Below are 22,882 nucleotides of genomic sequence, written 5' to 3' on the forward strand. Positions count from 1 at the left end.
AGCAATGAGTCCCCTTCACTTTCCCTCCAACTCCTATTCACCCTCAGCTACTCCCTCATCCTACCCCAGCGTGTCTTTTTGTAATCACATCTAGGCCTGCAGGGTATGGGGTGGTATTGCTCACGGTAACCTCTGTATCAATGATCTATCTGCGCTAGGCATCTACTCAAAGGGGTTCTAGATTCCCATTTCTCCCGCTTACCCCCGTACCTCCCCATCCCAGAGCTGTTGGTTCTGTAAGTCCCACCCTCCCACCCGCTCTCCACATAAGCCCATAATACTTGGTCCACCCATCGTCCACCATCCCCCCCTGAACCTGTTGGTATGAGTCCTCCAGATTGATATATCCCTGCCAGGACGGGTGTTCATCCCCGGATCAGACTCTTGCGCCGGCACAGTGGAGGCGTGGTAGTGAGTCGGGCCAGGTGGGCCGGCCCGTGATTCTGCAACCTCACAGGGTTCCCCATGTGGCTATCACAAGCCTTCCCCCCTCCCAAACAGAGTCTTGCGGTGGTACCACCCCCGTGGGCCATAAGTTGCGTAAAAATGGGTGTAGGGTGGGAGTCAGCATGGCCAGTCGGGCCTTTCAAACCAGTGACCATCAGATCAATCTCCCGTGGTCAAGTGCATGTCTTATCCCTCACAGTCCCCACCCAAACTGTGTCGGTCTCAAGTTGTGCGCCCACCCTAAACATTCCATGGAGTCGACATATTGAGTCAGGGGGTTGTGATCTATGGATAGTAGCTGTGTGTAACTGCGTGTGTCCATACCTTCTCGAGCAGCCGAGTCTCGGGCAGCATAGTAGTGCCGAGTCCGGCGTCACCTGGGCATGGCTACTCCTCTGGGTTGGATGGGTGTGGAGGCACATCATGTATGCGGTTCTCCCTGGGGCCTCTCCGTGGGGCCCGCGGTTGTCTCTGGGGTCTGGGTTCTCGGTCCAGCGGTTCCAGTATCCAGTCTGGGACCGCTATGGGTGGGAGATCTAGCCTTTGGAGGAAGCGTGGTATTTCGTCCGGCCAGCGCGCAGCGACCCATTCGTTATGGTGTCTCACTTGGATGCTAAATGGGAAGCCCCATTTGTACGGGATGTTGCGTTCCCTCAATGCTGTAGTGATGGGTCTGAGAGCTCGCCTAGCTTCCAACGTGGTAGGAGAGAGGTCGTTGTACAGGGAGACCTCCGCCTCTTGATAGCGCCACGTGTGTCGGGTCCTGGCCCGTTGCATTATGCGGTCTTTAAGGGGGAAGGAGTGCAAGCAGCAGATGATATCTCTGGGGTCCCCATCCCTGATCCTGGGTCTCAGGGCTCTATGTGCCCGCTCAAAGCGTATATCTGGCGGTGCATCTGTCCCCAGGATTTGGAGGAAGAGCGCAGTGAGCAGTGCCTCCACATTTTCCGGTCCCTCACCCTCTGGCACCCCCCTTACCCGAATGTTGGAGCGGCGGCTCCGATTATCCAGGTCCTCCACCTGTCTGCGCATGGCCAGCAGCATGTTGCCCTGCCTAGTTAGGGCTGTATCTGCAGCAGATGCTTGGTGCTGTGATTCCAGGGCCTGGGTTTCCAGTGCCTGGATGCGTCCACCTTGTGCCTCCATGTCAGTGCGCAGTGCCGTGACCGCTGATGTGAGGGAGGCCGTGAGGGTGGCTGTCAGGGACTGTAGGTCAGATTTGGTTGCCATATTGGCCATAGTGGCTGCCAGTCTCCTGATCTCTGCCCCAATATCAGCCAGAGTAGGCTGGTCGGGCTCCGAGCAGGAGGAAGCTGGGGAGACGGGCGCCATCTTGGATCCGTGCGCCTCGCGGCTCGGTCCCAGCGGTGTTTGCAGGTACCCGTCCATCGGGCCTGACGGCGGTGCCGGCGGTGTTGCCCTGGGGGTATGTTGGGTCTCCTGCCTCTTTGTGCGTCCCATTTAGGCAGGCTAACGGGTGTCCGACGGCTTATGCTGGCTTGGTGGCGAGGAGCTCGGGACTTACACGTCCATACTTGTCGGACGTCAGGCCACGCCCCCAACTTGCAGTTCGTTTTTATCTCCTGCTCTGTAAATGGAACTTTAATCACACACATGAGGCTCCTGCAATGTCTAGCAAGCTATTAACATTTCAGGAGATAAAACATTTTAATTTAAATAATTTGCAATAAAGGAAGTGTAAACATTAGATGACTCTTCATGAAGTGTTTAGGATTGCTGTGTAAGCCACATGCAGGGGAGGTGTGACTATGGCTATATAAACAGTAATTGAACTCCTAAATGGCAGAGAATTGAGCAGTGATACAGGAGGGGCATGATCTATACACCAAAACTGCTTCATTAATCTTCTTAGCCTAACAACTAATGCAGGCCTACTAGTCCCCGGTTGCGGGGATGCCTGGGTGCCATCCCGCACCTTTTTTTCTCTCGGCAAACCCTGTTTTCTGCTGATCCTCTCTTCTTCTTTTCATCCTCTTTTTCTTCTCTCTCTCTCATACATACCAGACGGGGACATACCCAGACCGGTAAAATACTCGAGGAGTGGATAACAGAGACAACCATCTGATGCTTAAGACATCCACTACGTACACTGCAGACGGGTCTAGTGATACACACTTGCACCAATTGCTCAAATGTTTTGGATGCATGAGTACTAAACTTTTATGTATTTATGTATTTAACTCAATGCAATATATATGTTTTTCTCATCCTGTACTTTTGTGTAACTACACTGTGCTTATTAAGCCCTCTGTTATTAATATGGAATGTACGGTCACCAATGTTGTCAAACACTTGCACTATTTGCTGTCATTGTATACTGCACTGTTTACTGCTCAAGTCTAAATAAAGAATGTAAAAAAAAAAAAAACCTGCTTCATTAAGCTTAAATTGTTTTGGTAACTATAGTGTTCCATTAAGTTTACAGCTAAATTTAGTATCACAATATAATCTAGTGACATTTTACATCTTCTAGCCACATTTTAACTTATATGGACAATTATTCAAAAATACTATAGGTACAGAAGCACTACTTATCTCTGTTACACTTTTCATCCAACCACCACAGCTTGCACCTCAACGGAGGCTTTTCATCCAACCACCACAGCTTGTGGTCACCTCAACGGAGGCTTAAAGAGACACTATATCTCATTGACATGGTCTGGGTAAAGTGAGCCTGTCCCCTTAATCCTGCAATTTAAACTACTGCAATAAGTCAGTGAGGGAGAATTGCCCTACTTATTTTAGTGTCCCAACGCATGGCCAGTCATGTCTGAGTGGAGGTACGACCCAGGGGTAAGTGTTACAGTCACCCATGGATCCTACGGCAAGTCTGGAATGAAGGGTACAAACAATTATATAATGCTATAACTGTACCCAAAACACATTAATACATCATTTATAGTGAATGTTAAACCTGGAATTTAAGGTTACTTTTACATAAACCTATGCCCTTTCCTTCTTATTTTATGCTATGTTGGAACAGTTTTTAAGCAGTCTTTGGACTTTATTTTAGATAGTACAGGAATTTTTTTTTTACATTTTGGTTTTGTGACAGTTACACCCTATACAGTCCTGGAACAATTGCTTTTGTTTTTCTGTTAAAAACCAAAACAAAACCAAGATGTGTGCAGTCTCTAAAGTAATCGTTATAGATTAAGATTGTAACTGGAGAGGTTGTGTTTAGAACATAATATAAACCAGACTGTGTACAGAATCATTACAGTCTCTAGAAATGTGTTTAAAAAATAAAATTAAAAAATAAATAAAAATAAATCACAATTTTTAGATTTTCAATTGACCAAATTAAGAGGTAAAGAGGAATTTGCAAAATGCCAAAGCATCATATAAACTAGAATTCAATTAAGATGCTTTTTAAATGTGCATCTTTCATTTATTGTAGGCTTTGATTAGACTACTGGATTGCTTACTCTTGCTGTAGCTAACTGTTAAAATGCACAAAATAATATGCGTGTTCAAAGTACTGTAGAACTAGTCTCAGTTTAGAAGTCCTTAGACTTTCTTGGTAATTAAATAGACATTCTAAGCACCAGAACAAAAAATTAAATCCGTGCAAGTATTATAATAAGGTGATAAGAGGTTTCCTGTTAAATACGTATAAGCTTGTGTTAATCAGCTTGTGCATCTAATCAGGTTGAGAACTCCGTTATTATGGCAAACTAAGCACCATTTAAAGGCTTGTGTATGCCAATACAGCCGGAGGCACGGAAGTGGGTCAGATTGCTTCCGTCTCCTCCCTAAATAGTAGAAATTTAACAGGAAATTACTTTTTAATGGTTACACTTAAAAAGTATTAACTATAGTTGAATGAATCTCGGAGAGTGTTTAAAAAATGCTCTATGCACAAATTATTTTGTGATATTATGACCAGATTTTGTGCTTATTTGAAATTTTAACAAAAGTAATTTTCATTATTATCTATTTATTTTGATACCGGCAGAAACATTTAAATGTAGGAACAGAAGAGACATCCAAGAAATATTAAGCTCACAGACTGTTGAGAGACTGTTGCATCTAAGGGATGGCTGTTGCTGTACATTCTTTGCAGATACAAACTGGTGGTGGTGGTGGATTATCAGAAAAACTGTTAGGGCTGTTGTCAGTTCTAGAGACTTTGAGAAGATGATGAGATTATAAGCACTCCCATGTTTTAACCCCGTCTGCTTGCCTGCAGTACCATTGTTGGTCAGTAGGTGGGAAATCAATGTTATAAGAGCCTGCACGATAAACTATTTCTACATTTTAAAAAAATATTTGACTTTATGGACTTTATTAAGGAAATTATACTTCCCATACATTTTAGGAACAGGTGTATTTATGTAACAAATGTGTGTGCGAGATTTTAAAAATAAAATCGAATACATAAATCCACACAGCTCTAGTTACCTCTATAATGAAAATTAGTGTCTCCTGTTAATCACGGTTAGAATTTCTACACTTTTCCATCATTACAAAACATAGAGAGCACTGAAAGAAATAGAAACCCAAAACCCTGTTACTGTTTTTTCTCCGTAAAAAAGCAATGTGTGCCTTATCTCTGCCAGGACTGAACTGGATTGCAATGTCACTTGCTCAATATTTAGCAAGTGAATGTAAAGGAAAATGGAACAGCACATGTAAAAAGATTAACACGGGTAATAGATGGGTTCCTAAGTTCTATTGAAGGGTATAATTTACATATATGGGACCGTTATTCTTTAATGAGCATACTGCTTAGCAGTACTGTAGCAGTATATAATGCTCTCCTCATTTCTTAGCACTACCCTGATACTCTGTGATAATTCACACACCTCTGTGAGAGGTTCAACATAATGAACATACCAAGCCCAGGGTGAGGTTCCATTAACTGAACATGTCAATGTCAATGAGTTTAACAGTGATGTTACCAGAATACAAGTTTCATCTGCAAGGTAATATTTGAGCAAAATTTCACTTCTTTACACCTTGGAGCTACTCAGCTAATAATTTCCATGGTGTATCCATATAATGTATAATTAATTATCTCTTGCACACGAAGAAACATTATCAATAAAATTCCAATTCAACCCGAGCTGAATGTAATATGCAACAAGAAGTTCATTATCATTTTCATTGTTCACTAAATGAGAATCCTATACATAATCATTGTTTTAAGCGTGATACTCCACCCCTTGCTGTACTTGTGAATATTGTTAATTATAGGTCTCACTGACAGCCGCTAGAGGCGCTTCCACGCTTCTCACTGTGATTTTCACAGCATTCAGCCGATGACGGGAAAGGAGGAGGAGATTCCCAAGTGCCGAGGGAGCCCGGCGCTGTAAAAAAGGTAAGGGATTAACCCCTTCCTCCCCCTTCAGCCTGGCGGGAGGGGGGCCCTGAGGGTGAGGGGGACCCAAGGACCCTATAGAGCCAGGAAAACGAGTATGTTTTCCTGGCACTATAGTGGTCCTTTAACTACATGTCAATCATTGGTGACACGCATTGATGTAATTGTATATTTATTTTCACAAAGAGGTTGTGTGTGTTATGTTTAATAAAGGCCTTGTGTGTACAAAATGTCACCTTTTAATTTAGCACTTTAATAAAAGAATCGCTGCATTTAAAGATTTGTGCTGGATATTCAGAATTTTTTGTGACTATTTCTTTGGGTTTGGCCAAGGCCATGTACTGTTATTTTGACAACATCCACTTTAATTGTTATTCAATTCCCTCTCTGTCCTCTTTGGTAAACATTGGGAAGGAAGTGTGCATGCACGGCAAAATACTGCCTTGCACCAATCAGATAGAGACCATGAAATAGCTATGTGTCACTCAGCTACTGTCGCTGAACACCTCTAGTGGCTGTCAACTCTGCAATGTAAAACATTGCCATTTCTGAAAAACAGCAATGTATTCACTTGCTGGGTTAAAACTCGAATTCGAATATTAAAGGACCACTATAGGCAACCAGACCACTACAACTCAATGAAGTGGTCTGGGTGCCAGGTCCCCCTAGTTTTAACCCTGCAGCTGAAAACATAGCAGTTTCAGAGAAACTGCTATGTTTACACTGCAGGGTTAGTCAAGCCTCTAGTGGCTGTCTCCCTGACAGCCACTAGAGGCGCTTCTGCGATTTACACAGAGTAAATCGCACTTATTAGACGCTAGATGTCCTCACGGAGTCCAGCATCAAATAAGATCCCCATAGGAAAGCATTGAGTAATGCTTTCCTACGGGCAGGTTTCAATGCACGCGCACCTCTGGCCGCGCATGCGCATTCGGCTCCACTCTGGAGCGGACGTCGGCAGGGGAGGAGAGGTCACCAGCGCAGAGGGAGCCCAGCACTGGATTAAGGTAAGTGGCTGAAGGAGTTGTAACCCCTTCAGTGCCAAGGGAGGGGGGCCCTGAGGGAGGGGGGCACTCCAAAGCATGCGTGGGATAGGCATAAGGCTATCCTAACTATAAGATAAGGCCAGGGACTAATGAAAGTATTTAGAAAATTGGGCAGGCTAGATGGGCCGAATGGTTCTCACATTCTATTTTTCTATGATGATTTAAAATGTTAATATTACTTTATGTTCCTTGTACAAAGTATCTATAAATATCTGAGTATCAAAAGAAAAAAGAAAGAAAAACAAGAGCAACAAAATTGTTTAAACCCGACAGTCCGACTGCACATCTCTTGTCCAAATATCCTCTGAGCAGGAAAGCAGATGCCTAAATCTGGCCACTTCTCGTCTTGCCCCTCTCGCCTTACAGGCTGCATGTCTTCCTATAACTATCAACCCCACCCATTTTACACTATGACAGCCTCAATAATCTACACCTATCCCTTTCCATTCACTGTCCAAAATCCTTGGAGCATTGGAAATCGAAAATTCAGAAGTATGATTACTACGGATACAATATATTTCATGTGATGCAATGTGACGTATACACAGATTCTAAAAATAAACACATATATTAATAATTTACTTTCAATAAATATCAATGATTTTTCATATGGGTGATTTCATTTTGAATTAAGCCCTTAACAATCAAATGCTTTATTACGCTGTCAAGATTACCTTGTTCTAATTTAACCTAAGCCAAAATGGAATGTTCCACTTATTTATCTTTGGCAGCTCTATACAGTCCTACAGTAAGTAGCCGAGTGTGGTGTTCCATTCTGGAATAGGAACAGAGCATTTTGTTATGACAGAACTGACCATCATTAGCGCTTGACCAGCATTTTTTTTTAGAACACGAATCCTGTCCTTTTCTAATTTCAGAATCATATATAAGATGTTTGAAGAGCTCTTACCCAGGAAAACGGTGCTCTGGCTTATTTCTTTCCGGGCGTTCTGAAAGGAAAGGTGAAAAAATAGACTTAAAAATCAAATAAATATTTTCTTTTCCATAACTATCCTGGGTTGCTGAAAGCTTCCAATAAGTAACTGAAAAGTGATTCCAGGACTTCGCCTGTTTTAATTTTCATATGGCAAATAAGTATTCTTTGTGCATAGAAATAAAAAATAAACAGATGTATACTTTATACACAAATTTGTTTCACAGGAAAAAATATAAAATATTACTTTGTATGTCAATACTTGTTTTACTTGATGTATTACTGTAAAGCACTGCAGAGTTTAACCCCGTAAGGACCAAACTTCTGGAATAAAAGGGAACCATGACATGTCACACATGTCATGTGTCCCTAAGGGGTTAAACTACAGACCCAGGGAATAAGGCCAAACAGTAATATCAATAGAAGAATGTACAGCTCTTACAGTGTTTACCGTGAGATATATATGAAAGAATGACTGTTAGTAGTGAATATAGGGATTTAAAACAGAGGTAGAAGGTTGCTGTAATAAAATATCAAATTGTCCTACTTGAGTTAATTTTGCTCATACCATTTTAAATAGATCATACTCCCATGATTCCTTGGAAGTCTACAGATTTTTTAATTTGCTACATAAATAAGTGGAGATTTGGCACATCAATGTGCTATCACACAATTATGTAAACCTTTGTATATTTTTTTTTTAAAAGGAGCTGCAATATCAATGTAACTCTTCAGAAAATTTTAGTTCCTGTCTGCATTCAAAATTGCTCTGGTCTGAAAAGTAACAGTTCATTTTTAAAGCGAAACGGTCTTTTGTCCATTATTGTGTCGGCAAAACAGGTCATTAATTCAAAAAACAAAAGTCGCCAATACACATGATGCAGTCACTGGTTTTCTGAGAGTCAATGGACAATTAACAGAGAGAGAGAGAGTAATTATTCACTTCCTTCATGGCAAGCTCCCAAACTGGAAAATAATTGATCAAACAGGACAAATAGATTAGAATGCTTCCCCTTACATTATTCACAGTGCTTTTCCAAGGCTAGACCAGTTCATTTATAGCAGAATATAGTAATACCAGTTTTTGTATTAAAATTTGGATTACGGGGTGGTGATAGGCTGTGCATTTCGCTGGCACGAGACACGCATACCACACCAGTGAGAGGATTAAAGCAAACAAAAGCTGTAATCGAGCACAAAAGGCAGCTAAAATTGTCTGCATGAAAACGAAAGAATTGCATCAGTATAAAATACTATGACTGCTTGTTGTGTTGTTTATTGGGAGCCAATCCACATCTAACACTTGTGTTTCGTGTGGGGCCCAACCTTCTGACAATGTGTAAGGCACTTCTTATAAGCTAACAAGATATCAAATATTTCTGCAAATATATTTGCAATTACAGTTCCATACAATAGAAGTATACAGGTGGTCCTCACTTGACGACCTACCTGTTTTACGACGGCTCGCATGTACGACCAGCTCTCTAGCGTGGGGATTCAAGGGATTCCCCACTTTAGAGAGCTGGTCTATGTTCGGGGGAATTTTTCCCCGAACATAGATTAGAGGGGTTCCCTGCTCTGGTGCATATGTCTACATTCGGGTAAATTTCCCCGAACACCAATACAACTGGCAGTGTATCCTAAATGGGCATGATTTCTTTATTACTGGCATTTATAAAGCACCAAGATATTCCACAGCGCTGTACAATTGGTGAAAGTATCTAGTTCAGAGGCCTGTCACCAAATCCTGTCGCTTCTACCTTAAAAACCTTTCCCCCTTCCGCCCCTTTCTTACACAAGATACTACTAAAGATCTTGTCCATGCTCTAGTAATCTCTTGCATGGATTATTGGAACCCTCTCCTAATTGGTCTTTTTAGAAGCCATATCGCCCCACTACAGTCTGTAATAAATGCTGCCGCCAGACTGACTGTCATGTTTCGGATCAGGTCAGACAAGAGACTTATGCTGGGGTTGACTTCAGGTAGTTTATTTGAGTTATTAGACATAGGTAACAATAATAATAACAGGAGAAAAAGGGAAAGGTATAATAAAAGACAAAGGGAGAAAGCAGAACCTAGAAACAGAATTACAGGTAACAGGGAAACAATTAGATAAAACTAAACATGAATATAAAGGATAACGTAAAACAGGTTAAAGCAGCAATTGTGGTGATCAGCCTCTTTGGCTTGTAATCAGAACCTTAGTTGCAGAGTCTCTGAAGATACTTGGAAATATTAAGAATGTCTAATATCCAGGCAGGTTAGGATGAAATCAATATGAAAACAAAGTATAGAAATAAAGTTGGTTCGTTTTGGAGATCAGGTTGGAATAAATCAGGATGGTTGAATGTAAGCAAGGGTGGAGCAGAAGACATGTCAGGTTTCAGAACACAAGTTCTCTCAATGTAAAGGCCATGTGATGAGTTGGGTGTGGCCTTTTATAGCAGACTTGGAGTATCATGCTATGCAGGTGAGAGTGACTGAGGTGACTAGTGGCTATGGAGGCCACTAGAGGCGAGAAACAGGTATTGCAGAAGTAAAAAAGAATAATATCTTGGTTGTCAGGATAGGATCCTGACTCTGACTTTCCTCTCCAATCGCTCCTCTCACCCCTCACCCCTCTGTCAGTCCTTACATTGGTTTCCTGTATCCTATAGGAGTCAATTCAAGGTACTAATCCACACCTATAAAGCACTGACCAATTCTAGCCCCTCTTATATCTCCTCACCGATCCATAAGTATGCCCCTTCTTGGTCTCTCTGCTCTGCCCACGACCTTCTCCTGTCCGCTGCTCGCACCCGTAGGGCCAACTCACGCTTCTAGGACTTCGCACGGGCAGCTCCCTTCCTATGGAATAGCCTGCCTACCACCATCTAGTCTTCAATTGTTTAAGAAGTGCCTTAAAACACATCTCTGTAGGAAAGCTTATGGCCTCCCAGAGTAACCTCTACCTTACATACCTGTCTCTTGCTCTCTCCTAAAGGGCAGCACTATATTCTCTCCTCCAGCTCTGCTTCAATCCCACCTTATTTGATTGCTATTTCCTGTCCTAATGTGTTTTATACCCCACCTCCTATAGACTTTAAGCTCGTTTGAGCAGGGTCCTCTTCAACCTATTGTTCCTGTATGTTTTTGTAATAGTCTCATTTATTGTTAAATCCCCCCTCTCATAATATTGTAAAGCGCTACGGAACTTGTTTGCGCTATATAAATGGCAATAATAATAATAATGAACAGAATGTGGTTGCAGGTTGGAAAATAGAAAAACAGAAACTAACTTTGTAGGGATTATAGTGCTATAAGTCTGTTTTTTTTTTTAAAAAAAATTTGTTCTAGAACCACATTTAAGATCAGTGTGGCTACAGAGGGAGCAAGCTATGAGCAATGTTGTTACATTGCAAAATTGCAGTGATTGTACTGCACAGGATGTCCCTTTAAATAGTAACATTAGAGACAGTCAAAACTGCTGAAAGCTACTTCTTAAAGCAGCACAGTAGGTAGTACTACTTTGTCTCAGTAGATTTTCTCCACATAATACAGGCAGAGCTACTGCTGGCTAGAAGTGTTAGTTTCCCAGCCATCACCAGTGAAGGCTGCAGAGATATTAGCGGTGTCTACGGAGAATCGTGCGCATGCGTGAGAGTACAGCAATGCTGTCGGACGGTCAGAAGAAGAAAGTGGCACCCGCGATGGACAAGTTCAGGTAAGTAAATCTCACCTTTCCCTGCCACCCCCCACCCCCCTGCCTCAGGACCACCAGTTGTGAGGTCACTGTTGGGGGTCTTTGCAAATTATGCAAAAATCCCTGGATGGTGACAGTACCGCTTTAAATATGAACATTATTAATGCGTTTCTTTCACTTCCATTAGGGAAAATTATGGGCAATTACTTCTTCTAACATGCACTAGATCTGTCAAAAACTTGAGGTGGTGACAGGTTACAAGTACATGCACAAGCTGAAACATATGTGTCAAAAGCAAAAAAAACTCAACACCCCGTAGTTATTTCTGAGTAATGCCTTCATAAAGAAGAGGTATCCTGTAGTGAGACATATATAATGATCAAGCTTTGCATCAGTTAGAGCAGGAAAACTCTACCACTGCAAAATCTGAGATAACATCTCCCATCACAAAAGAACTAGAAAAAGCTGCCCGTAGGCTAGCATGGCATCATGGGACACATAACAGAAAATATTTGGAAAGTTACATATTCCTGATCTATAGGAACGAGAATTAACTAATTTGTCATTTTATACATTTTGTCAGCTTTCCTTGTGATATAAAAGCCTCATAAAATGTAGAACAATAGGAATAAAAATGACTTTTAGATAGCACTGTAAAAAGTTATAGAACACACAATTCCCCAAATCTCACACTCTCCATTTTTCAATGGACATAAAACAACTATTCAACCTCTACTAATGACAGAAGGTACACCAAATATTATCCTATTATGACTTGGTCAGTTATGGGTATAAAAAGTAATACCAAAAAATGATAATTCAAAGCACTAAACAGAAAGTTTGCGAAGAATATACAATCGGATTCTCTTAACAGTTTTTAGTTCTAAACCAGCAAGTAAATGCACTAAACTCTTCAAAACAAAAGAAAACCAAACAAATCATATACATTTTCGATAATATAATGCACATCATATACTTACTGCGCTACCCAAAAGGGTAGTAGAACTAAGGGTCTGAATCTCTACAGCACAGCTGATGTACAGAATCGCTCCCTTTGTCCATTCAGGATAAAAGCACTGTAAATCCCAACTTTTTTTTTTTTTTTTTTTACAGAACACTGACTGCTTACGTGCTGACTGATGTAAGAGCTAAATTTAGGAACCAAATACTGCTGAGACAGCATTCTCCACAATTGTATCCTCAGTTACAGGTCATTCTTGTTCTGCCTCTTTAAAAATAATAGGGGGAACCCACAAAGAGACATAGAAAAAGAGAGAAAGAAAAAAAAGAAAAAAAAAGTTTGTTCTATGAATCATAGTTGGCTGCATTCTGCGACAGGATGGGGAAAGCTGATGGAGCAAGGCAGGTCACAGCAACATCTGGAAATACACTGTATAGCTTAAACAAATACACCCCTGCTTTAGATCACACAGTTATGGAACACTTCTCATTAAAAATCATAAATGACAGGGAGGAGTGGGGGGGACACAATAAGAACAATTAAGACTCAGAATAAGATTAAAATCACATCAATCTATAGAACGAGACCAACGTGCAGGAACAAAATAATTAATTGTTTTTTATCTAGCTGCAATTGTCTTTGTACACAATTTTTCCATCTTTAAATACACACACAACAACATTTTTGTTATATGAGAGAGGAATGCACACACACACATACCCCCCCCCCCCCCAAAAAAAACCCCTGAGATTACAAATCCAGTAAAATTTATATTTTCGAGTCTTAATTACACAAGAGAAAACAAATGACACATACAGATGTTTTCCAGCAAACAGCTTTGCTACAGTTCTTCATACAGATGTTTTGTACAAAGGAAACACGCAGGATAACAGCTGCATCTGTAACGGACCTTTGATGCAAATGTTGAAATAATGCAAATTTAACCCATTACATTTGGATCGTATTGGATTGATAGTGGCACTTTAAACAGACACGCTAAGTACCAAGACAACTTAAGTTCATTTAAGTGGTTTTGGTTTATAGATCATGCCCCTGCAGTGTCATTGCTCTGCCATTGAGGTGTTAAATCAACTTAGGGTTTATGTACTAAAGTGAGAATTCAAAGTGGATTTCAAATTTAAGGTAAAACAGATTAACTGGAAAAATTCTCAGCTATGTTTTTAGTTTGGCTACTGTGGCCTAAAATTTGAAATGCACTTGGAATTCTCACTTTAGTAAATACACTGTTCGTTTATTCAGCCCTTGCCACAGCTTCCCTGGCTAGGCACATAAAAAGACTAGTTTTTAGCTTCACTTATTGCACAGTGTGTTTAAAGCAACTCTGCACCACCTCAAGAAAAAAATACTGATCATAAAGGCAGTCAGTGTTATTTACTAAACCAGAATTCAAGAGACTTACAGATTACATTTTAGGCGAGAGTAGCCGCAATTAAAGGGACACTATACTCCCCAAAACAACTTTAGCTTAATGAAGCAGTCTTGGTGTGTAGATCATGCCCCTGCCTACTCACGGCCCAAATCTCTGCCATTTAGGAGGTAAATCACTTTGTTTATACTGCCCTGGCACACATCCCTGGATGTGACTTACACAGCCTTCCAAACACTTCCTGTAAAGAGTCATCTAATGTTTACACTTCCTGTACTGAAAATATATGGTTTAATTTAGAATTTCCTATCTCCTGCTCTGTTAATAGCTTATTAGACCCTGCAGGAGTATCCTGTATAGAGCTGAAGTTCATTTTACAAGAGCAGGAGATAAAAACATTGATTGAAAGAGAAACCATTTCTTTTCATGCAGGCTGTGTGAGTCACAACCAGAGGAGCTGTGGCTGTGGCTGCATTAACAGAAACAAAAGCGATTTAACTCCTAAAGGAAACATAATTGAACAGCTAGACTGCAGGGGCATGATCTATACACCAAAGCTGCTTCATAAAGAAAGTTGTTCAGGTGACTATAGTGTCCCTTTAAAGCATATCTGAATTCTTAGTTTAGTAAACAACCCTGTGTGTTGGCATTTCACTGAAATTACAAGACAGTCAAAAGATATATGACAAAGTGGGGACTATTGTGTCTTATGCTAGATCCTAAAGTGACAAAGCGTGACAAAAGGTGGAGCGGTCATGCTACCAATGGCTATGGGAATAAGATATTTTTTCACTCATTGCAAGAAAAGATCTATGGAGGCTCTTGGTCTTGTGGGATCCTCCATCGACATCAGTGCTATACACTTGCACATGTGCTGGAGTACAGCACTGATGTGAGCTCCTGGCCTCTGAAGCTGAAGATCAAAGACAGCAGCAGGAAACAGCATTAGGTAAGAATAATTCACTCCAGCTGCGTCCGCAAGCCACGGCACCCCAAACAGCAATGTTTACAATGGGGGCCTTTGCTAAATATGCAAATACCCCAGAAGGACACTTGAGATCAGGGCTGCCCAATAGGTAGATCCCAGATGTTGTAGAACTACAACTCCCATGATGCTTTGTCATTCTAACTGTATTCTAAAGGCATGCAAAGCATCATGGGAGTTGTAGTTCTACATTTGGGGATCTACCTGTTGGGCAGCCCTGCTTTAGATTTTCTATACACCAAAACTGTTACATTAAAGAGACACTCCAGGTACTAAAACAAATTAATCTAAATTATTTTGTTGTGGTGCCAGGAGGCCCACTGAGGCATTTTTACCTCAAAGTTTCCTCCAGAGGCAATCTCCACTCCAGCTGGCATCCAGCTTCTGAATTATCAGCATGCCACCAGACCGGGGTACCACCGATTGGCTAAAATTGTTCAGCTTTCATTTAGATTAAGTTATCTTGGTGCCTGGAGTGTCCTTTTAAGTTAAAGTTGTTTGGTGCTTAGTGTACCCCTTTAAAGGGGAACTGCCACTTCCCAGGATTTAAAATATTATGTTTACTAAAACCTATATTTCAAAAATATGCACGTGTGATATGTGAAAAATGAAACATATGTAGATGTCCACACCTCTTTATTCTACAACTGGGTGCCTCCCTCTTGACACCCAGTCAATCATTGTTATAAGCTCTGCCCTTTGAATCTGGCAGTGAGCATTGAGAAAGCATATAGAGAACAGGAGATATGAAACAATGTTTAATTTTCTACCCAAATGCAATATTTGGCTTTCACTGTATTGAAGTCATTTGCAAATATCTGTAATATAAAATGCAAAAGAAAGTTTTCTATATCATGAGGAAAACGTTAACAACCTATAGGTCGTTATTCAAAAGCTACTTCCCAAAAATGTGACAATGCATCTTTAATTTGGTCTGAATGCAAACAGGGTTACTCACCAATGTGAGAATTCAAAATACATTTCATATTTAAGGTCAAAATAGCTAAACTGAAATCATTCTCTAAGTCAGTCAGCTATGCTTTCATTCGGCTACTCTAGCCTTGAGCTTGACATGCACTTTAATGCATATTTTTGGCTTTTTACAAGGGGGTATTTACTAAAGTGAGATTTCAGAAAGGTAGCTAACTTTGTCACTGCAAATGTTTGTGAAATACACAAGTGAAGTTGCTCAGTCTGCAAAAGCAAAACAAACAAAAACACACACACACACAAAACCAACAACAGATGTGTTGTGTGCTCTGTTGTGAAGAACAATATCAGAGTGTACAACTCTGAAAACACAACTCCATTACAGAACAATCTAGTTCGCAAAAAATTCCTGCTTCTCTCTGGGAAATGGTCAAGTTAGTTGGCAATCAGATAACAGCAGATACATTGGCAGTTCTTAATATAACAACTTAGCACCTATGGTTGTTATTTTCTGGAGCACATTTCTACCAGTAGAGCACGCATAAGAAATGCCCAGTGGTTTTCATGGTAATAAAATGCCCCCATGTAGCTCTGACAGCATACCTTAGCACCACACAGGTTAAAATCCATTCGTCATAATGGTCAGCCAGCAAATTCCAGGCAACAAAATATATTCAAAGCCAGAACCCGTCAGACTATCAGGTATTCATACACACTTACAGGTTACAAAGCAAGAGGATCACGCAAAGCACAACTGGCAATCAAAATCTGACACAAAGGTGTAAACAAGGCAACTAGAGGGATGGATTGTCATTATTAGCAACTGTAACAGTCACTATTCTTACCGAGGGCTAAAGACAATGCATTCCAGAGAGCTCCATTACTTTCTACCAATATCACTGAGTAGTTAGAAAGCTGGTTACACTTCCCCTTCTAGCTGGGCTCCTGAACACAGAGTGTGGATCGTGAGGGATCAAATCGCAGAATGAAAACAGCAGCATTCTAAAGCCTACAGAGAGTGAGAGCGGGTGAAGTAAAGGGATGGGTTCTGCTGCCGTACTTAAATTCTCACTGGAAACAACTATATTGGTCAAAGATCAGTGAAGGAATGCAGTCATTCAGGAAGTGGCCTGGGTCTTCCTCACTTGCACTCTTCAACAGAATTTTTCTTCCAATCTGGAAATAATAACTGCTTGTTTTTGTTTATCTGTAATGAGCTGGTTGTTTAAAACTTGTGTCTACTCCCTGTCCCTGCATGCTTTTTGATTTGAACGCTGCCTATTCAAAGAAATGGCAGTGTTTACATTGCTCACCCAGGAACACCTCCTGTGGCAGTTACTTAGATGGCCACTAGAGGTGCTTCCTGGGTCAGTGCTGCTCATTCAGTCTCCACACACTGCATGGAAGTGCTGAACTTTCCCCACAGAGATCACTGAGGAGCAGCAAATTGTCCAGCACGGCATTTTGCCACACATACACAATAGCCATTGGATTGGATGAGATGTCAATTCTGATGATCTCAGCCAAGGAGGCGGATCGTGGATGGGGCCAGTACCAGCGGACTTGTGCGGCACTGGAATACATTTTGACCCTATTTCCTGGGAGCACATTTGTATTGCTGACCTTATAGTACGCCTTTAACTACATTATAGAAAACAAATATCCAGATATACGCATCACAGACATTGCACAAACAGAGTTTTTTATGCAGCCTTTGCAAACTAGTTTAATCTCTAAACCAATGATCTGCTAGAAGACAAGACTGCTGCAGAAATACACAGTACTACAAAAATGACAGAAGATATGTAAAGGAACTGAACACAAAATGCAATCTTTTTACATTCTTGGTTACTCATACGGTTTAACACTTAAAGAGGAATGATCTCAACTGAGTTTTTTGCCCAACCCTACAGTTTAATAAAAATTACATTATTGGTTGTGTTTTGTTCCCTTTCTTAAAGGAACACCATTGCACTATACCTCTTGTACAGCGCTACGGAATTTCCACTTGCATATTAAAAATAATTTTTAAAAAAAGTGCTTTACTTGCCCCTTTATTCGGTGCCCAAACTCCCTTGGTGCTGCTGTCTGCTCCGCCTCCCGCAACATTTTCGTGGAGGTGTTTCTTCCTCGGCAGTCATTGATCACATGACGGAGTTTCACTACCCACAGTGCTGCTGCCTGCTCCGCTCATGGAGGCATCACTTCCCCGGCGATCATAAAATACTATACTCCTCATACAGAAGCAATGGGTACAAGATGCGCATGCACAGCAAGTGCTGTGCACACATCCATTGTTTTGAATTCAATGTTTTCCCATTATCTGCATTTGGTTACATGACAGAGCTTCACTCAGCTATTGCAAGGGAAACGCCTATCGTGGCTCCTTGGACAACATATGTAATGTGTGCATGGTGTACTGTCAAAATTAAAAGTATAAACCTTTTGAAGTTATTTTAATCAAACTTTGTCCTCGTTGATCCACACAAACACACACTTTCTTTGACACGCATTGCAATACACAATCACTGACCCACACACCCACATTCACACTCTATGGCCCATACACAAACTCACATAATCACACACAGAGAAAATGTTACACACTGACCTATTTACACACAAACTACATCTGACTCACATATTGTACAGTCCCATTGAATCGTTCACATTATCAGCAGCCTTCATGGTCCTGTCCCCAGTCTGCAGCTTGTCCCCTTCACTTCTCTTTTCTCCTTGCCCAGCAGCCATCATTCAGCTCTGTGCATTGCACCTCGCCATACCTGGTGGTCAACTGACCGGCTCTAGGCTATGGCTGCTTGCTAGCCTTTCCACCAATTCCCACCCCTACCAGTAGTCCTGGACTAAGAGAATAGAAAAACCTGCTCACTAGTTGCTGGAACTGCATGTCCCTAGCGTCAGGAGATATAAATTCCATAAATAAATACATACACATATATCACATATATCATATTTTGTTTTGTGGATTGTGGACCAGTGGTGTATTTTGGATTTGTGCTGCCCAAGGCACGATTAAATTCGGGCACCCCCAAAATCTAAATTTGCCCCCTCAATTTGTGTCAATGCCATATTTTTGACTGACAGCCACATGCCCTCATTAATACATGCACTGATATACACTCACTGACAGATACAGTCATTGGCACACACTGTTTAACCAACACACACTTTGACAGACACACACATTGACACACCCACTCACTGACAGGCACACACTCTCAGATACACATAAAATGACATACAGACACACCCATTATCACTCACAGACACACACTGACAGCTACACTCACTCACTCACTCACAGTAAGGCGGACAGCCCCAGAACACGAGGCAAACAAGGCATTTGTCTGGGATCTTGGGGTGGCATTTTATGGTGCCCCCCCTGAAAGTGCCGCCCTAGGCAAATGCCTTGTTTGCCTTATGATAAATACATCCCTGTTCTGGACATACATACACACATATACATACACACACACACACACACAAACAATTTTGATCGGTCAATTTACTTTCACAAATAAGAAAAAAAAAACATGGAAGTTTTAATTTTTTCCCATTTAGACAAGTTACTAAACGAGATGTTTGCATGTAGCTACATAGGATTACACAAAACCATAAAAAGGATGCTCATCATGTGACACGAGGATCATAAAAGAACATTACAAAACGCCACCATGTAATATGATACAAAAATAGTTTTCTATACTTTTATGAGACCATGTGACATTGTATATCTGCAGCCTTGAATTAAGACACTGTATCTGATCAGAATGTGTGGCCTAATGTAATATATATATATATATATATATATATATAAAAATCATCTAAGGGTTTAAAGCAGGTATGGGACAAACATTGCAGTCCCTTAGTCATTTCAATGGGTTCCCAGTGGTTAGAACAGGGGCATCATATTCATTATGACCCATAGAAAATCCCACAACAAATTAAAGCAGTACCATTAATTTACACAGTGCAAATACACTAGGAATAGTCTAAACAAGATGCAAATGTATATACAAATACATTACATTTACACAGGGTTATTACCTAAAGTGAGAATTCAAAATAGCAAAATTGAAAGCCAAGCTGAATTAGAGAATTTTTCCAGTTTGATTACTGTGTCCTGAAATTGGAAATTTACTTTGAATTCCTGACAATCCTCACTTTATTGAATAACCTTGACAATGTTTTAGATTCAAGACCATAGAATTCCTGTCACAAAAAGTTAAAGGAACATGTAATTTAAAAAAAAAAATTTTTTTACAATTATGTAAAATCATTTTCCCTGCATGTCTTCTTTGGGGTTATAAGAAAAAGCAGCGTGCAATAGCGTGCAAGTTTGCAGTCTCACTGAAAAGACTGTGCTGGAGCCATGATCGCAGCTTTCCAGTGCCTGTTAATGAGCTGTAATGCAGCTCACTAAAAAGGGGGAAGGCAGGCACTCTCCACCTTACAGGAAGAGAACCTTCCTGGCTGTCTAAATGACAGCTGCTGAGAAGTTTCTGATTTCTATTGCAAAATTTTATCAACTGTCTGAATTATGAGACTCAAAGTGCTTTATCTGTCTGGAGTGTTTCTTAAAGTGATTGGTTATGGTTAAATCATGAATCTCTTCCTTGGCAATGTTTACCTACTACATTCAAATCACATGCAATTCTGCCCACCTGCAATTCTGCCCACCCATTCTTTTTGACTTCTGAAAGCCTAATTCAGGGGAATGCTATTTATGAAACGTTCATACAATTGTAGGAATTATTGCTTAGACACATGAAAACTGAATTTAACAAATTAAGCGTAGTCAGCTAATTTGGAAAAATTCTCACCTAAAGCTAATTTAGCTTTATTTGCATTCAGGTGTCAATTTAAATCACAGCAATTAAATATCTTTTTTCTGTCTGTCATGATAGAAACCCTACTAACTGCTGCTACACTCGTCACACAGGAGGAGTGAAACTGATTTATAAACTGGCAGCAGCCATACTGCTATTGCTAACAGTTTACACACAGTTTTGTCATCTGGGCTGCGATCTCCCAAGCTGCCAACCAAGGATAATCAGCTGAGGCATAGACTCTTTCCAGAGCTGGAGAGAGGAAGGATATTGTGGCCTTTGTCTGTACCACACACCTGTGTTTATTTTTACAAAGTGCTGCTAAAGTAATGGTGGGTTGGAGAGCCCGTGGCGTTAGAAGCACAGAGCATTTAGCCAGCTGCCAGTCATGTATTTGCCAGCACGCAAATGTTTTTTATTTTTTTTTATCTGGGTCCTAGTTTAGCTCTCCAGAGACGTTCATTCCGGCTGAAATTCAAGCTCATTTGGTGCCTGAATTGCAAAATCTGGACATTGTTGAATAAAAAGTAAACAACATTTAAGGTCAAAATAGCAAAATGTATTTCTGAATTTGCCTTATTCGGTACAGACTTTAGTGAATAACACCACAGGTTTTGGTTCTCATCCACATCTCTTGAAGAACAAGAATGAAATGGAGATAAGTACAGCAAAATTGTCCAACACAGTGGTTTTACTTAAAACCTAAGCACATATAGATCAAAACAAATTCCCCAAAAACTCATCCTTCATGAGCCTCTCAGAAAGTTAGCATGCGTGTCAAACATCATATATGGGATTACAGGACCATTTCAAATACCATCTGTTACAGAGTTAGCTGATAAAGTTGAATTCAAAGTGAATTTTAAATATAAGGCACAGTTGCTGAACAAAAAGCATTGCTGACCGAAAGTTTTGACCTTACATTTTAAATTCAATTTAAATTAATTAGCAATGTAATTTGTCTTTTTATGTTAACATATGTGTTTTTAACCAGAACTACTTTTACATTACTAAAATAGTAGTCAATGTCATATTAAAGGGATACTTTAAGCACCAAAACAACTTACTAAAACAAGCAGTTTTAGTGTATAGATCAAGCCACTGCAGGCCCATGTCTTAATACTCTTCTCTGCAATTCAGGAGTTTATTTGGTTTATGCAGCTCTAGCCATGACTCACACAACCTGCATGAAAAATCCTGCTCTTTGAATGAAACTTTATTCACATACAGAAAGCTCCAGCAGGCTATTAACATAGCAAAAATAAAAATTGCTAAATTAAACACACTGTGCAATAAAGGAAGCTAAAAAAACATTAAATCTTTCTTTACATGAAATGTTTAGGTCACATGCAGAATAGCTGCATAAACAAAGTGATCTAACTCTTAAATGGCAGAGAATTGGGCATATAGACTGAAGAGGCATGATCTACCACTTTATGGCGCTAAAGTTGTTATGGTGTTTATAGTGTCACTTTAAGTCAGTGCTGTGCATACTTACACAGGCATTCAAAGTTATCAGTTTCAATTGAGGTCTAGCCACTCATTAGTATGCAGTTAGAGTGTTGGGCAGCTGCTGTGTTGAAATAGGAAGTGTCTCCTAACAAGCTATATACTTTCAAGAGCCAAGGCTTCTTAAAGTGAACCTCTCTTTTTTTTTTTTATAAATTAAAATGATGTGCTAATTATATAACATTTCTTTAAATGTTATATAATTATACAGTACATAAAGTATTATGCTTATTAAACTGGACTTTTATAGTGTACATTTAGAACTTAAATGGGCACTCCGGTTACCATAACAACTACATCTAAATAAGGTTGCTATGATGACAGGAGCTCCCCGGACGCACTCTTACCATAAGGAGCTAAACTGTTCTCAAAGTATGGCTAGAGCACCAATCATCAGGTCCCCCGGGCGGCATCCGGCTTTTGCACGATTGAACTTGCTGGACTTTAGTCTTTTTTCAGCCTAGACAACTATGTAACTGTTGCTGAACTACAAATGCTTTGTCACAATTTGGCTTCCTAAAGGATGGTGAAAAATCAGGTAAGCTAGTTATAGTTAAAACCGCAACTGGAGCGTTGCCTTTTGGCTGCCCAGGTTAGAAAAATGATCTACAATACACCATAATGTATGTTAAAATGTACAAGATTTGAGGAGGATATAGATTGAAACTTAGGGTTTGCCAGAAAATCAGCTGTTAAAAAAAATCAAAAAAAAAATCATCCTAACAAAGTTAGCTAGTAAGCAAACAAAGCTTCATGGAAGTTTTAGTTCAACAATCAGATGGAACCCTATCAGTGTTCCACTGTTC

General features: G+C 40.4%; 1 protein-coding gene across 6 annotated transcripts in view; it reads right to left on the reverse strand.

The window, feature by feature from the left end:
- The window catches only part of SH3D19 (SH3 domain containing 19), a 129,736-nt gene that overhangs the window by 78,160 nt on the left and 28,694 nt on the right, over window positions 1-22,882 (reverse strand). For all 6 annotated transcript variants that reach the window (XM_063458509.1, XM_063458505.1, XM_063458508.1 and 3 more), the window contains exon 2: window positions 7,748-7,787. In XM_063458509.1, the coding sequence (XP_063314579.1) occupies window positions 7,748-7,787 (40 nt within the window). The remainder of the gene's footprint in view (window positions 1-7,747; window positions 7,788-22,882) is intronic.

The sequence above is a fragment of the Pelobates fuscus genome, chromosome 6 (genome assembly GCF_036172605.1).
Source record: "Pelobates fuscus isolate aPelFus1 chromosome 6, aPelFus1.pri, whole genome shotgun sequence".
Lineage (NCBI taxonomy): Eukaryota > Metazoa > Chordata > Amphibia > Anura > Pelobatidae > Pelobates > Pelobates fuscus.